Consider the following 15,691-nt stretch of genomic DNA (forward strand, 5'->3'; position numbering starts at 1 on the left):
GGTTTGCCAGACAGCGTAGTGCAGCTTGGCGGTAACAGTTATTTAGACAGTGATGAGAAGTTCGCTGCTGATGGGGTACACTTGTCAAGTGCTGGGTTGGCCAAGTTTAGGCAAGCGTTGGTTAATGGCGTAAAGTATGTCCTTGACATAAGGCAGTAAAGTGCATATGATGTTGGGGAGTAGCGGACCTATTATTATTGTTTGTTTGTTTGTTGGGTCTATGTCTTCTTCTCTGTGCATTCATCATGGCTGCTAAATCAGAAATAATGCAGGAGCTTGGGGATAAACCGGCTAAATTGTCCTTGGAAGTAATTAAAAAGAAAGTAAGTGCTCTCAGAACTAGTAGAGCCTCTCATAAGTGAAAATTAACAATATATTGCAAGAAACTTTCTGGGTTACATCAAAGTAGAATACTGTACTTTCTGCTACTTTGTGCAGAAGGCAAATAAAGGAAATTGATGCTGAAATTTCAAAAGTCAAGGAGTGTGATGAGGTAATTAATCTTATAATGCAAAAAACAGCGCTAGAGAAAAAGGATAGTACTCTCTTTAATGAAGAATTGCATAGTCAAGCTACATACAATATAAATATAGCTATTAGTTTAGATGAATTTGAAGACTATCTAGTTGATAGGGTGGTTCCATCTTCTGATGTGAACATAAAGGGTTGAATTGAGTTCATGTCAGAAGGAAAACCACCTCCTTTGCAGTGTAGTTTTTCAATGGTAGAGAAAAGGATAAATTTGCTTACCCCAATTTCAAGCACCAATTTGATAATGTTATTGGTTCTAAGAAACATTATTCTGATTCTGCTAAGTTATCATATTTACTTGGGTATCTTAATTAACCCTTAAACGCCTATTGGACGTATCATACGTCGGCTAAAATTGTCTGTTGGGTGCCGAGTGGACGTACCGTACGTCGACTACAAAAAATTTCAACCTTTGGTCAACTTTGACTCGACCGAAATGGTAAAAAAATGCAATTGTAAGCTAAAACTCTTACATTCTAGTAATATTCAATCATGTACCTTCATTTTGCAACAAATTGGAAGTCTCTAGCACAATATTTCGATTTATGGTGAATTTTTGGAAAAAACTTTTTTCTTACGCAGGGGCGGTAACTCAGCCGAAAATTTCATAAATTCTTTCGTCATTTTGTCATAATTTTTGCACTGTTCTATATTAGCCGTTACATAAAGTTTTATATATGAAAATGTGTGCAATTTCATGTACAATACAGCAAAATACAACCCATGGTTGTAGCTTTTATCAGTTTGGAAATATTTTCATATAAACCACGATAACTGCCAAAATTTCAACCTTCAGTCAACTTTGACTCGACCGAAATGGTTAAAAAACGTAATTTTAAGCTAAAACTCTTACGATCTAGTAATATTCAATCATTTACCTTCATTTTGCAACCAATTGGAAGTCTCTAGCACAATATTTCGATTTATGGTGAATTTTTGAAAAAAACTTTTTCATTACGTCCGCGCCAGAAATTCTTTCGTCACGTTGTCGTAATGTTTGCACTGTTTTATATTAGTCGTTACATAAAGTTTTATATACGGAAATGTGCGCAATTTCATGTAGAATACAACAGAAAATAACTCATGGTTGTAGCTTTTATCAGTTTTGAAATATTTTCATATAAATCACGATAACTGCCAAAATTTCAAGCTTCGGTCAACTTTAACTCGACTGAAATGGTCGAAAAATGCAATTGTAAGCTAAAACTCTTACATTCTAGTAATATTCAATCATTTACCTTCATTTTGCAACAAACGAAAAGTCTCTAGCACAATATTTCGATTTATGGTGATTTTTTGAAAAAACTTTTTCCTTACCTCTGCGCATGCCAACTCTGCTGAAAATCTCAGAATTTCTTTAGTCACTTTGTCGTAATTTTTGCACCATTCTATATTAGCCGTTACATAAAGTTTTATATATGAAAATGTGCACAATTTCATGTAGAATACAACCAAAAATAGCTTGTTGTTGTAGCTTTTATCAGTTTTGAAATATTTTCATATAAATCACGATAAGTGCCGAAATTTCAACCTTTGGTCAACTTTGACGTGACTGAAATGGTCGAAAAATGCAATTTTAAGCTAAAACTCTTACATTCTAGTAATATTCAATCATTTACCTTCATTTTGCAACAAACGGGAAGTCTCTAGCACAATATTTCGATTTATGGTGAATTTTTTAAAAAAACTTTGTCCGCTCGTTACAAATTCATGCATCATTTTGTGATAATATTTTCTCTGTGTTGCTTTGATCATTTTACAATTTGTTATATACCAAAATCATCGCAATTTAGTGTACAATACAACGAAAAAAATAGCTCATTAGCTTTAACTGTTTTGCTCACAGCACGATTTGTATACAATTATATATGAAATTTTTTTTTTGCGCTGTCATATATTCCAATAATTATATATGATAATGATATTTTTTTCATTTCTGATGGTTGCATACTAAACTTCAGGCAATGAGAAAAAAGGAGCCAAAAATGAACTCTTAATCCTAAAAACTAAGCGTGCTGTGATTTTTTGAAAAAGACTTTCTTTCCGTGTCGGCGCTAACTCCCAAACCCCGCTGGCATACGGCAGACACTTTCGTAAATAGAGGCTTTGCGTTTAAGGGTTAGTTATTGTCATGCCAAGGTTCAACATATGGGGACGGGAACTACTTTAAATTACCTTAGGGAACAGGGATACTGGAGACCTAAAGGTTTAGTAACTGTCAAATCAATAATAAGTAAATGCACAGTGTGCAAGAAATATAATGCATTGGCTTACAAATATCCTAGAATGGTATACATGCCTAAACACCATATGAATTTGGTAAAACCCTTTACGCATGTTGGAATTGATTACACAGGGCATTTCTGGATGAAGGATAAAGTAACTGGGAATAATGTCAAAATGTTCATTTTAATATTTACCTGCCTTAATGTAGGAGCAGTGCATTTTGAACTATTACCCGATATGTCTACCCTTAATTTTCTGTTGGCTTTTCGAAGGTTCTGCAATATGTATGCTGTTCCTAAATATGTATATAGCGATAATGCTAAAACCTTTGTAAAAGGCGGTTGCATATTGGAATCCTCTTTAGCATCTAAAGAATTTCGAGAGGAAATGGGAAAGTGTAACATCAAACAATCAAACATATCAGAATCCCTTTGTATTCTGCCTGGGTAGGGGTTGCCTGGGAAAGGCTGATTAGAATTGTAAAAAATGCCTGTATAAAGCCATAGGATGATCTAGGCTTTCTTATTTTGATTTGTTAACCACCTTATCTAATATTAAATCAGCAATAAATTCTAGACCTCTTACTTATAGATCTAGTACTGCCAACCTTGAATTCATCTCTCCAAATTCATTTTTAAGACTTCATGGAAATTCCTCCTTAGTCTTGAGGAAGGAAGAAGAGGAACTTTGGTGAGAGCAAGATCCTGGTGCTTTGGAAAATACCTTAGTATTACAGGAAGAAATATTGAATAATTTCAAAACTTTGTGGTACGAAAATTATTTATTAATTCTGAGGGAGCATTCTAGTAATATTTATCAGAGTAGGTGGGAAGATAGAATCAGGGTAGGTGATGTTTTGATAAAAGCTTTTAACAAACCTAGACCCGTTTGGATGTTAGGGAAGGTTTTGGAACTCTAATGGGCTTTGACAATAAAATAAGATCAGTCAAGCTTAAGTAGAGAAATGGTGCAATTGAATACCACTCTATTTCAAATATCTTTCCTATGGAAATATCAGCTAGGCAGTCAGGTGTTCAGGCTGGGGTTGATACAATGGTGTCTGATAATCCTCCGGATAGTGGGCCCAATGTAATAAATAATAATGGTAGTAATGGTCCTGCTGCCCCTGGAACAGAAAGGTCTGTCAGACCAAAAAGAAAGGCCACAGAACGATTTCAGCAAATGATGAGGGATCATATTGCCCATTTGTAGTGTATAAAGGTTTGTTCATATGTGAATATTCTTAGTACATTAGCAATTAGGATTAGTAAAATTGTATTTGTAAGTCAATATTAAAATGCTACACTTGTTTGAAGCAACCTTGCTTGGAACAAGTGAGAAGAAATGCTACTTTTCTTCTCTCATAGAAAAGAGGACTTTAAAATGCTACTCTTACATTCTTGTGGAAGAGAGGAAATACCTTGTGCATAAAATAATGTACAAATAAGTTACATAAACATTAATATTAAATAATTTGGTTTATGTAAAGTTAAATATCAAAGTATCTTAATTAAATAACTTTATTAATAACATAGGTGTTTGTGTTGTAATTTAAGTATTTCATTAATTTAATATTAAGTATTGTAAGTATTATATTAATTGCAATAGATGATATTTCAATCCTCTAAGGGGAATATGTTGGAAAATTCTTTCAGGATGATGGAATTGTACAACGAATATTGCGTATTCATAATAAATAAAAATTTAGTTCCTCTTAAAGGTAATAAATGTTGCTAAAAACGCACCCTTGAGTTTCGTTCATGACTGAAGTATTAAATGCGTAAACAAAACCGTTAGTAATTTAATAAATATAATGGCGTATTTGGCTTTGATATCCATTTATTGAATTAATTATATTTAGGATTAATTTAAAGTAAAATAACTTTGAGTAAATCAAATGAAATAATGAAGTAATTAAATAATTAAACCAGCATAAATATTGTTGGAACCTCCCCTTGTGGGTTAGCTCAAGCAGAAAAAAAAAGCTAGTAGTAGTCAAGTAGCAACCACCGTTAAGTGAAGATACCGTATAAGCGTTACTCCAAGACGTTAGACAAGGACGTTAAAATTCTACGAAGACACCTATAGAACAACAGAACAGTGTGGCTAAGTAGCAATATACCTTTATTTTGATCCCATTTTGTACATTTATGAGAATTAGGAGGGTGTGAGCTAATCACATTGTTGCCTTACCAAGTTGACTGCAAGTGTGTTTAAGTAGACAAAATGCATTGTAAATATTTTTAATATTTGTAAATAGGTGTTAGTAAAAAAAAAAAATTTCTAACAGAATAAGTCTCTAGTACTCTCAGCAGTATAAAAGGTATTGCCCTTCTAATAGCATAGTCATAATAGTAGGCACTGAGCACTGCTGAATGTGTAAGTAAAGTGTGAAATTTTTAAGCTTGAAGTAAATGAAGTACTGTAATTGCAAAAAGACGGGCAAACTGAATAAACGCGGTAAATGTGAAAAGAGAAAGACAAAGTGTATTTCTGTATGTGGAATGACAGGTCTTGGATGAGGTAGAAAATATCTTACCTTTGGTGACATAGTAATGGATTATAAGGAAAAGAGTAGCAGTGACCTAGATGAAGTGCAAAGAGTTATCTGGAGTGTGGCATCCTGTCAATAATGGTTTTACATCTTTCAGGTTTGTCTACACTTTTTATCTTGCAGCGTGACTTTCAGTTTTAAGATTTTTAGAATTGAGTGTGATTGATTGAAGAGTAACCTACTGATTTTGGTAGTGGTAATGGTTTCTATACTAACAACATCATAACATTCAAGACATTTGGGTGTCTTGATTTACATAAAATGTTTTTATGTTATATTTTTATGTCATATCTTTCAGAAACTACTTGTACATTGGTATGGCTTATGGATGAGTTGAAACCATGGCTTCGCATTTTGTTGTCTGTCTATTCAGTTCATCACACAGCACTCATAGCGTATCCAGAAGATTGTCCAAGGAATTTAGTGTTAAGGTTTGTCTCAGAGTTCAGATATTACTCTTATAGACATTTAATAATGCTCTGTAAGGATCCAGGAAGTATAGCTGGATACATTGTATATTTTTGGTGATGTCTGTATCACTAAAATTTCTTAATATGAAGGGATTTGCAAAGTAAAGAGTACAGTACTCACTTCCTATTGTAAAGAATAAATTCAGATGCACTTGGTAGCATGTGGGTGAAGAACTTGCAGCAATAATACTCTAGTACAGTATCATGCAGGATCTCAATACAGTATATGATTTTTTTTCTCTTAATTCTGTTTCTTGATGTATATCCAAATTCATTTTTAGTATGTGTGACAGTATGTATATGTATATGAATATACTGTATGGTATTTCTTTGGAAGTCTTAATTTTGGAAGTCAGTTTTTTCCTGGTGAGACCCTTTACCTAATCCAGTTATTTTAACATTGCTCATTGTAGATGCAATATATACTGTACCATGAGTATGAACACCTCACACCATTAAAGAAGTAGAAATCAAACCTGTCTTTTTGGTCCATGGTGTATTAGGTGAAGCTCATGCTGAGGAAGAATTACATTTGTTCATAGAGTAAAGATTATTGTTGCTGCTATTTGTATTTCTGTTCTGAGTACTGTATTATTGACCTAACTAATCTGAGTTTGTTTAGAAATGTATTGTTTTTATGTAACTGTGACTCATGTTTATTGCCGCCAAGTTGTTTGCTTTATGTAGTTCTTATCTTACAGACTTATAGGCAGTTTGTGTGAAGGCGTAGAAGGAGCAGGAAAGTCTGAGCTTTGCAGTGTATTGTTGCGGTTATTACTCCACACGGTTCGTCATTACTTTTCTATTATGCATAATTGGCTACAGAATGGCTCTTTAGTCGATTTTGCTAATGAGTTTATCATTGAAAGGTAAAGTATTTTAAGGACTTTTGTGTTGTAATTTTGTCTGAAAAATATTTTTCTTAGTGTTATGTACAGTAGTTTACTTTAGTGCTAAGGAGTAATGCTGTATAATTTTGATATTTTGGTGCGGAAAAACCTGAGACTCTTGATGGTTTAATAAACCATGCTTATTAATATAACTCTTTATGTGTTACCGTTGACACTAAAGGATATCTTATTACTCGAAAAATTATATTGTCAGGTTATTATAATCACAAATGTTGAAGCCAGTTTATAATTGTAATTTTCCTTCTTGTAGGAGCATTGTTCTGGAGGGTCTTTTAAAATTGTTAGAGCATGATTTGAACTTTTTCTGTGGATTTTCAGGTTTAAAATTCAGTGTCAAGGGATGTATTTTGTGTTTTGTTACTGTTAATAATTCAAGCACTGTACTTCTGCTGCCTTGATAAACACAACTGATGTTGCTATGGTCCAGGGCCTAAAAATTTATTTTGTAAATGTTCATTGGAGTCTTTTCCAGATGAGGCATCTAATTCATGTCCTGAATGTTCAACACTTTGAAACATATGAATTATTGCACAGTTGATGATCATCAAAGCATGTTCCTGAATGGTTGCTTTATTTTCAGAAATAGTAATGTTAGTGTGATGGATGAATCATTCTGGAAAGAAGCCTTTTTCCTGAATTGCCATCCAGACTCAAAAGATCTCATTCCAGGTGATCCCTTGTAAGTCAGTTGAGCTGTTATTTGGTACAGACATCCTCCATTTTTGTTGTTCTAAACTCTGAATGTAGTAAAGACACTGTCAGAGAAATACTGGAATAGCTTCATTACGAAGCAGATTAGTAACTCAGAGAATATTTGCATTATGAAAGGAAGCTCTTATCTGCCATTATTATGGCTCCAAAGTGTAACAGTAATTAAATAAGGTAACATAGGGTAATAGTATTTGTTATTGTGACTTGTTCCTACACAATATACTAACCATCGGTCTTTGCATAGGAATATGCTTCAGTGCAGCTGGAGACTGGGAGTTTAATTTTAAACAAGGTGGTTAAGTATGTAGTTGTCTACTGACTACAGGTGGGAGTCCCACCTACCCAGTTGGCATGCATTCACTTTGCTTTTGGCTGGGGAGAGAAAGAGATGTCGCTCTTCCCTCTGTTCCTGCCGTTTGACTGATTCATTTGTTTATGTTATGTTTTCTCATAAGTAGCTTACCAGGTAATTGCATAGCTATAGCTTTCACTTGCGCAGCAACTTTAAAAATAATCGCAGCAGCGCTTCAATTGCATAGTGTAGGTGACAAGCCCCGCCCACTGAATGGGTGTGTGGTAATGACTTTACTGGCGGCGTCATTCTGTTTTTGCCATGCTTATGAGCAACACTGTCAAGCTGCTGCAGTTTGGCTTACCGCTTATTTTAGTATTCTCGTTGGAATTCAATGAAGTACTGCATTGTCGCTTTTGTGTAGCCTTCAAGCTTTTTGTTTGCTTTTGTCAATTGAATTAGTTATGCCTGATTCTAGCCCTTCTAGTGTTCAATGTTGTAGCAAAGGCTGTAAATCTAGGCTGACTGAGTTTTGACATGTTGCACATACTATGTGCAGTAATTGTAGAGGGCAGGTATGTTCTAAGGAGAATACATGTGAATAGTGCAAGGATTGGGATGAAAAAGTGAAAGGTTCTTGAATCTCACCGTAATAAGCTTGAAAGGAATAGGAAGAGAAAGGTGGCCTCTATGACTGAGAGTAGGGCTTCTGTTAGTGAGTAGGGCTTCTGTTAGCCTAGGTTCTTCCCCTAAGCCTAAGTCAGATCTTGGTCTCTGTATTTCTTCTATCCCCATCCCTGCACTTTCTCCTATTCCCAGCCCTCCTTCTATAATTCCACATACTCCCATACCTAGCTCCCATGCTTCTGACCCTGATGCCATTGCCAACCTTGAATCCAGGTTTGATAAAAAGTTAAACCTGGTGGTGCATTCTGTGTCTGAGACAAAGTGTCTAGTAAAGTGCGAGTGGAGGAGGTGGCTGCTTGTCCCACCGGCTCTCCTAGATGAAGATTACTGTCTTGCTCCCCAAACCCTGGGAGAAGACATACCAGAGGTCCAAGGGAGGCTGGTAGTTGCCCCCTCAGTCGAGCCTGTTGCAAATCTCAGGTTTCGACAGACAGCCGTTGGAAAGGCATGTCTCTGGATGTGCGTTGTTTGTCTCTTAGTTCGGAGTCCGATTCTGATCACAGGCACCACAGGTGTTTCTTCGGTTTGTCCCTGCCATTGAAGAGGCAAGAGGACAACACCGGTTGGTCTTCTCTGCTGCCTGTTAAGCAATACAAGGAGGCTTTTGGCAGCCCACAGCCTTCCTGCAGCTACGCTGTGGATCTCTCAGTCTTTGCTCTGGTCTGACTTCCAACTCATCCACAGGGTTCGCCAGAAACTTTCTCGCCTGATTGCCTTTTTGTTGAGCGCCCTCTTTTGGATCTTGAGTGCCTGAAGCACCACTCCAAGCGCCAGTCTCATCTCGAGCGCCCACTGCCAACCCCCGAGAGCCCAGTGTCAGCTCCAGTGCACCCAGCACCAGCTTCCATATGCCCAGCGCCACTGAACCCGTGCCGGGCGGCAACTCTTCATCGCTTGTCTACCTCTCCTCACCGCCAAGCACCCACCTTGGACCAAGGTGATCCTTTGTTGGTGCCCATCAGGAAAACAGTTATCTGAAATCATGAGCTTCCTCAAGAAAGCTTCTTCCTTTGAGTCTGCTCATGACTTATCCCTGTCTCCAAGCCCTTTGTTGGCCGAGTTGGTTGAGCTTCAGACCGTCATTCGATGGGCCGGAGTTCGATTCCCGCCGCCGGCTGATGAAGAGTTAGAGGAATTTATTTCTGGTGATAGAAATTCATTTCTCGCTATAATGTGGTTCGGATTCCACAATAAGCTGTAGGTCCCGTTGCTAAGTAACCAATTGGTTCTTAGCCACATAAAATAAGTGTAATCCTTCGTGCCAGCCCTAGGAGAGCTGTTAATCAGCTCAGTGGTCTGGTAAAACTAAGCTATACTTACTTTTTTTTATCCCTGTCTCCGATCTTGTCCAAGGATGAAGAGGAGATCAACCAAGATCCTGCTCCTCCTTCAGCATATGCAGCTCTTCTTTGCTACCTGTTGGCAAGTTTTCCATAATTTTTTGCTCCAGCTGCCCTGGCCTCACCTGCTTCTTCATGCTTGATGAGGAGCCTCCCAGAAGATAGCTCCAGGCTCCCTAAGATGGTTCTTCCCTCGTCATCCAAGAAGGCGATCAAAGAAATCGAAGACTGGCTATCTGCTAAAAGGAAGCAAGGCAAGGCTATTTTCGCCCATCCTCCCTCCCATCTGGTTAAGAGGAGATACCTGTCGTACGCCACCAGGGAAGCTCCCTCATTGGGAGCCGCTGCCTCCTCCCGAGGGGACTTCTCCGGCCTCATTGACTCTTCTCGTTGTTTGGCTTTCGCTTTGGCGAAGATATGTTCTCTTCAGCGGAGCTAGAACACCTAGTTAAGAACCTCTTCGAGGTGTTCAGCTTCCTAGACTGGTCAGTTGGAGCCCTTGCTAAGAAGATCGAAGACTTCAAGGACTTGGATGAGCACTTTGTGGCAGACTTAGTTGGTGTGCTGTCATGCACAGACAAAGCCATCAGGGATGGCTCTTTGGAACTTAGGACCCTTTTCTCAAAATTTTGAGGTTTTGAAGAAGAGAGAACTTTGCTGCTCCTTCACCACCAGAGGAGCCACACAGTCACAGAGGTCGGTATAATCATTTTCACCTTTGGATTTGCTTCACCTTTTCCCTGGATTTGCTTCACCTTTTCCCTCAGTCGATAGTGGAGGAAACTGCTTTGGACCTCCAGAAGAAGTCTGCTCAAGACCACTTAGCTAAGTCTTCCAAGTGCCCCAAGAGTTCGTCATCGTCGTTCATACCTAAGATGGTCTCTCCGCTGCAACAACATCCCTTTCGTGGAAGCAAGCGTAAGTTGCAAACTAGACCATGCTCTAATGTCAAGTTCCCACCTAGAACCATTAAGAGGAGCTCTTCCAAAACATTGCCCAAGAAGTGAACAAGAAGCCCTTCATGCCCCAGTAGGAGCCAGACTTCTCTATTCCTGGGAGAAGTGGGGAATTATTCTCAACTCTCGGACTTTTCGGGCTTTTCCGTCCCCCAAGTGAATCACTAACTGCCTCCAGACGATCCGCAGTTTTCTCGACCTCTCATCGTGTTCAGCCTGTCAATGGATGAGCCCACTAGGAACTTTGTCAAGTTGGGCAAATTGCATACGAGAGTCTTCCAGTTCTACCTAAAAGCCAACTGGGACAGGAAAACCCAACCAGACTCTGTCGTGTTTCCCATCTGTCAGGAAATAAAATTGGACCCCCAATGGTGGGTGTCTGAAGGAAGATTTTCACAGGGAAAGTCTCTTATTCCTCCGAGCCCCAGCCTAGACTTCTACTCAGATGCCTTGGATCTAGACTGGGGAGCCCTTCTGGGAAATAGGAAGCTTTCTGGACATGGTCCCCAGGAGAACGGAAACTTCATATCAATGTCAGGAAGTTAAAGGCAATTCGTCTAGGTCTCCTGTACTTCTTGACCATGACCTACAACAAGACAGTGGTGTGGTAGTCCATGCAGACAACACCACCTTTTGAGTAGGCCGCTGTCATATATCAGAAAACAGGGGGCACTTGCTCTTTTTCCCTCTGCCAGGCAGCAAAGGATCTTCTGCTATGGGCACACCAAAATTGAGTGACGCTAGTCACTTGATTTATTCAGGGAAAACTAAATGTTCTGGCAGACAAACTGAGCCGTCGGAAGTGGTCCTTCCCTCTGAGTGGACCTTAGATCCCACGGTCTGTCTCGGCCTTTGGAGAGTGTGGGGCAAATCAACTCTAGACCTGTTTTCCACCTCAAGAAACAATCATCTTCCTCTCTTCTGCTCTCCAGCCTTGATCCCCTGGCATGGATGACAGACCCAATGCTCCAAGACTGGTCAGCCCTAGATCTGTATGCCTTCCCACCCTTCAGCATGGTGAGGGGAGTGTTGAACAAGTTCATATTGCGCCACAACATCTCGATGACCCTCGTAACTTTGTTCTGGCCCATGAAGGAATGGTTCCCAGACCTTTTACGTCTTTTGGTAGACTTCCCGAGGCTACTTCCCCAAAACAGAGTGGCTTCTCAAACAACCTCACTTCAAGAGATACCACCAAAGGTTGTCCACTCTCACTCCGACAGTCTTCAGACTGTTAGCAAACTTGTCAGAGTGAAAGGTTTTTTAGGAGCAGCTGCAGAAGCTATTACAAAGTGCAGATGACAATCTGTTTGTGACGTCGTGCTAAAGTGGTTCACAGTCCCTTCTTTCAAACCCCTCAGTTCTGCTTCCCTAAAGACCCTCACTCGGAAGACACTCATCTTTGTAGCTTTGGTGACTGCCAAGTGTGTAAGTGAACTGCAAGCTATTGACAAGAGGGTAGGCTTCTCCCAGGGAGATGGGGTGTGCTCTTTTCCTCTAGGTTTCTTAGCCAAGAACAAGAACCCATCCATTATCTTTGAAGGACCGAGATGATCAGAAGGCCTTCTAGCAACCTCTGGTGTTCTGTCAAGAATCCATCTTGCCCATTTTCGAAGAATGCGACAATGATCTCCAAAGTCCCTTCTCTGATTCAGGAAGACATATTGCCTTTGTTCAAAGTGAAAGCGAATGAAGTCCGAGCAGTTGCTACCTCTCTTGCCTTCAAGCATAATTTGTGCCTTTTGTCCATTCTTCAGTCGACCTTTTGGAGGTGCAAATCGATCTTCGTGTCGAAACAGTGTTTGAAAATTGAAGTACCCTCAGGCCATTATCAGTGGCATAGGAAATATTCTTTCTCTCCTCTGTCTCCTCACCTTGACATGGGGTGTCGAGTTTTGAGGAGTCTGGGGGTGTACTTTGTACCTGGAGTGCCCACCAGTCATAATGGATGGGTAGTGGTTTTTTGTCAGTGTAGGTGACAGCATTGTCTGGTTGTTCATTTCATTGGTACTGCGCCCAGGGCAAGGGCACTTTTTTATGTAGGACTTGTCAGCGATCACCCCTATCCTCCGTTGCAAGACTCACATTTATGTAGAGGCGACCCTCAGCTAAACCACCACGCCACTACAGGTTAAGATGATCACCAACCAGAGGCAGTATTCACCTGCAGTGGCTTTCTTACCAGATAAGGAAACGACAAGGATTGTTTCAATGCTAACCATCCTTTCTATTTCAAAGTCATTATCACACCTTAATGTTTTGGAGTAGAATACAGTACAGTATATCCATTCATCCCACCCTGCAATCAATGTGGGATTCAGCTGTGTAATTACTTGGTAAGTTACTTATATGAAAATTATATTTTTATAATAAAGTTGTTAAAATCTGTGAATGCTTGCTATCCCCCCCTCTCAAAAGGCTTATAACTGCCTATCTTGAAAGTTCAAATACCAAATGTACACTTAAAGTATCATCCTACATGAAATATACCTTAAATTATTATCCTATTACTGTACAGTATTACTCTTTGAAATTATATTATTAATATAATAATTTCAGAGTCATCTTAAACATTAGTACCCTTAACAATATATACAGTAAACCCCCCTATTCACGGGGGATGCATACTACAACCTCCCCCCCGCCATGAATAGCTGAAATCTGCGAATGCTTAAAACCCCTCTAAAAACACTTAGAACTGCCTGTTTTGATAGTTCAAACACAACAAAAAATTTCTAAAAATTCTTATACCTGAGTATTTCATTAGTTTTATCACAAGAAGTGCATTTTGTCTTGAAAATAATAGGAAAATACAGTAAATAGTGAATATTTCTTAGTGAAAAACACCGCTAATGGACGAATTTTCCGCGAATAATGTGTATATACGTTCTGCAGAGAAATCTGCGAATAGGGGAGTCCGCGAATCGTGAGACCGAGAACGGAGGTTTACTGCACATATATATTTCTAAGCCTTCCAGCCAAAGCAGAGAGAAAGAGAGTTACCATATCGACTTACATTCAACAAGGCTGGCCGGGAGAGAGAGAGAGAGAGTTTATCTCTTTAATCTCTCTGACAACAACAAAATTTATGTTTGTTTTTTGTCTTCCAAAGATGTAATACCTTTACTACATATTTTTAAACCACTATGAACATGCATACACACACACAAACAGTATCTTTTTCTGAGAGAGAGAGAGAGAGAGAGAGAGAGAGAGAAGAGAAGAATAATGGCTTGCGATATCAAAAGATTGAAATCTTTGAGCTTCTGAGGGCAACACTCCTTCCCCTCCGACCAATATGTCAAACTGTCAAGTAAGTTGACATTTACCCTCCCCCCTCCTTTCTCAGATCAGCATAAAAAGACTGGGAATCACTATTTGTTTTTTAAAATGTTAAAAAATTTACTACATAAATGAATTGAAAATATTTTATTATTATAATTATTATTATTATTATTATTATTATTATTATTTTTTTATTCAATGTTATTATTTACTCTTATTAACCTTGTTATTAATATTTGAAAATCAGTACGCACTGTAAATCATTATTTTTTTATAGTGTAGTCGCTGTTTTGTCCTCAAGGAGTTACCTTTCATGGTCTACCAGAGCTCCATGGTGACCAAACTAATATCAAAGAATTCTCTTCTAGTTGGTCTTTTGGCCAGATATTGTGTCGTAATGATTAACATTATAACACATGATGGAGTATATAATGGACTCAAAGATAAGAGGGCACTTTCCTTTATCTTCAGCGAAGCTGAACCCAGTTTTTCCAACGCCAAAAGAACCTGCAAGAAAGAGAAGTGACTATTGCGCATGCGCATCCGCCCTCTTGTTTACAACCGGGCCGTTAAAAGACCAAGGAGCCATTACCCTCTGTTTGGTCTAAAGTGAACGGTTCACGTCGTTACCAGCGCTCCGAAAAAATTCGACTGTTTTCTCCGTTTTAGTATCGAGGGTTATGGAAACATCAAAAATAACAAGATAAGTGCTCAATATTAACAAACAGTTGAAAGTTTTAGTTTTAAACTTCTGGAAGTTATATAATTTGTGTGTTAAAGCCGGACCCTGGCTCGTTGATCGCTAGCCTACCTAGTTTTGTAATGCGTTGATTGCTACCTAGTTTCGTAAAATGAAAATTGTTTCGAGTTCTAACTAAATGTTTTAACTAAAAGAAATGTTCCACAACTTATTAATATGGAAAATCCTTTCAGATTATACGATGTCTACAATTGTCTAGGCAGTAAGTGAGAATAATTCAGACTAGATTAATCGTGGATGTTGTCTGTAGCCTATGTACATCCTTGGATTACGTATCTTAAGTGGCCAAGCTTAGACCGAGGACCCTAGGATCAGATAACAACAATATCTGGGCAAAGTAAATCGTTAGTCTAACAATGAGGCTACATATTAGTATAAATTTTTTCCCTTTTATATAAGCCTGTGCACTTTAGCATGAGTTAAACAATCCAGGACTAGCCTAGGCATTACCTTTAATCAAGTTAAGTGGTGACTTTTCATGAAACATCCCATTTTTGAACTAAATTGTTAGCTTAGACCGTATAATTAGGACTAGATGAAATCGTAATCTGTGCTGGATGAGATGGTAACCTAGCCTTAAGGCTACATACAAAGGTAGGCTAATTGTGTTTTGTTTATGTAACCCATACACTTAAGTGTGAATAAAATAATCCAGATTAGGCAGTAGCCTAGATTAGAGTAAGTTATAACCTGGTTATAAGGTTTCACTAATAAGGTTACACAATAGTGATTACTGTTTTATATAGTAAACCAAATAGCCTAGGATTGGATATAAACACAAACAGGGTTAGACAAATACTTGAATAAATTATAAGGTTATAATAATTTGGATTAGGCAGTACCTTATACTAGGTTAAGAAAGAACAAATAAGCCTAGGATTATACATAAACAGTATCCTAGCCTAAATAAAATAACCCAGTTTGTTATGACTCGGTAACGTATCTGTTAGGTTACATGCTATAGCCGA

General features: G+C 38.4%; 1 protein-coding gene across 3 annotated transcripts in view; it reads left to right on the plus strand.

Moving 5' to 3' along the window:
• The window catches only part of LOC136847063 (gamma-tubulin complex component 5-like), a 326,992-nt gene that overhangs the window by 196,128 nt on the left and 115,173 nt on the right, over positions 1–15,691 (plus strand). For all 3 annotated transcript variants that reach the window (XM_067118322.1, XM_067118323.1, XM_067118324.1), the window contains 3 exons: positions 5,610–5,742; positions 6,483–6,650; positions 7,273–7,371. In XM_067118322.1, coding sequence (XP_066974423.1) covers positions 5,610–5,742; positions 6,483–6,650; positions 7,273–7,371 — 400 coding nt within the window. The remainder of the gene's footprint in view (positions 1–5,609; positions 5,743–6,482; positions 6,651–7,272; positions 7,372–15,691) is intronic.

The sequence above is a fragment of the Macrobrachium rosenbergii genome, chromosome 16 (assembly GCF_040412425.1).
Source record: "Macrobrachium rosenbergii isolate ZJJX-2024 chromosome 16, ASM4041242v1, whole genome shotgun sequence".
NCBI lineage: Eukaryota > Metazoa > Arthropoda > Malacostraca > Decapoda > Palaemonidae > Macrobrachium > Macrobrachium rosenbergii.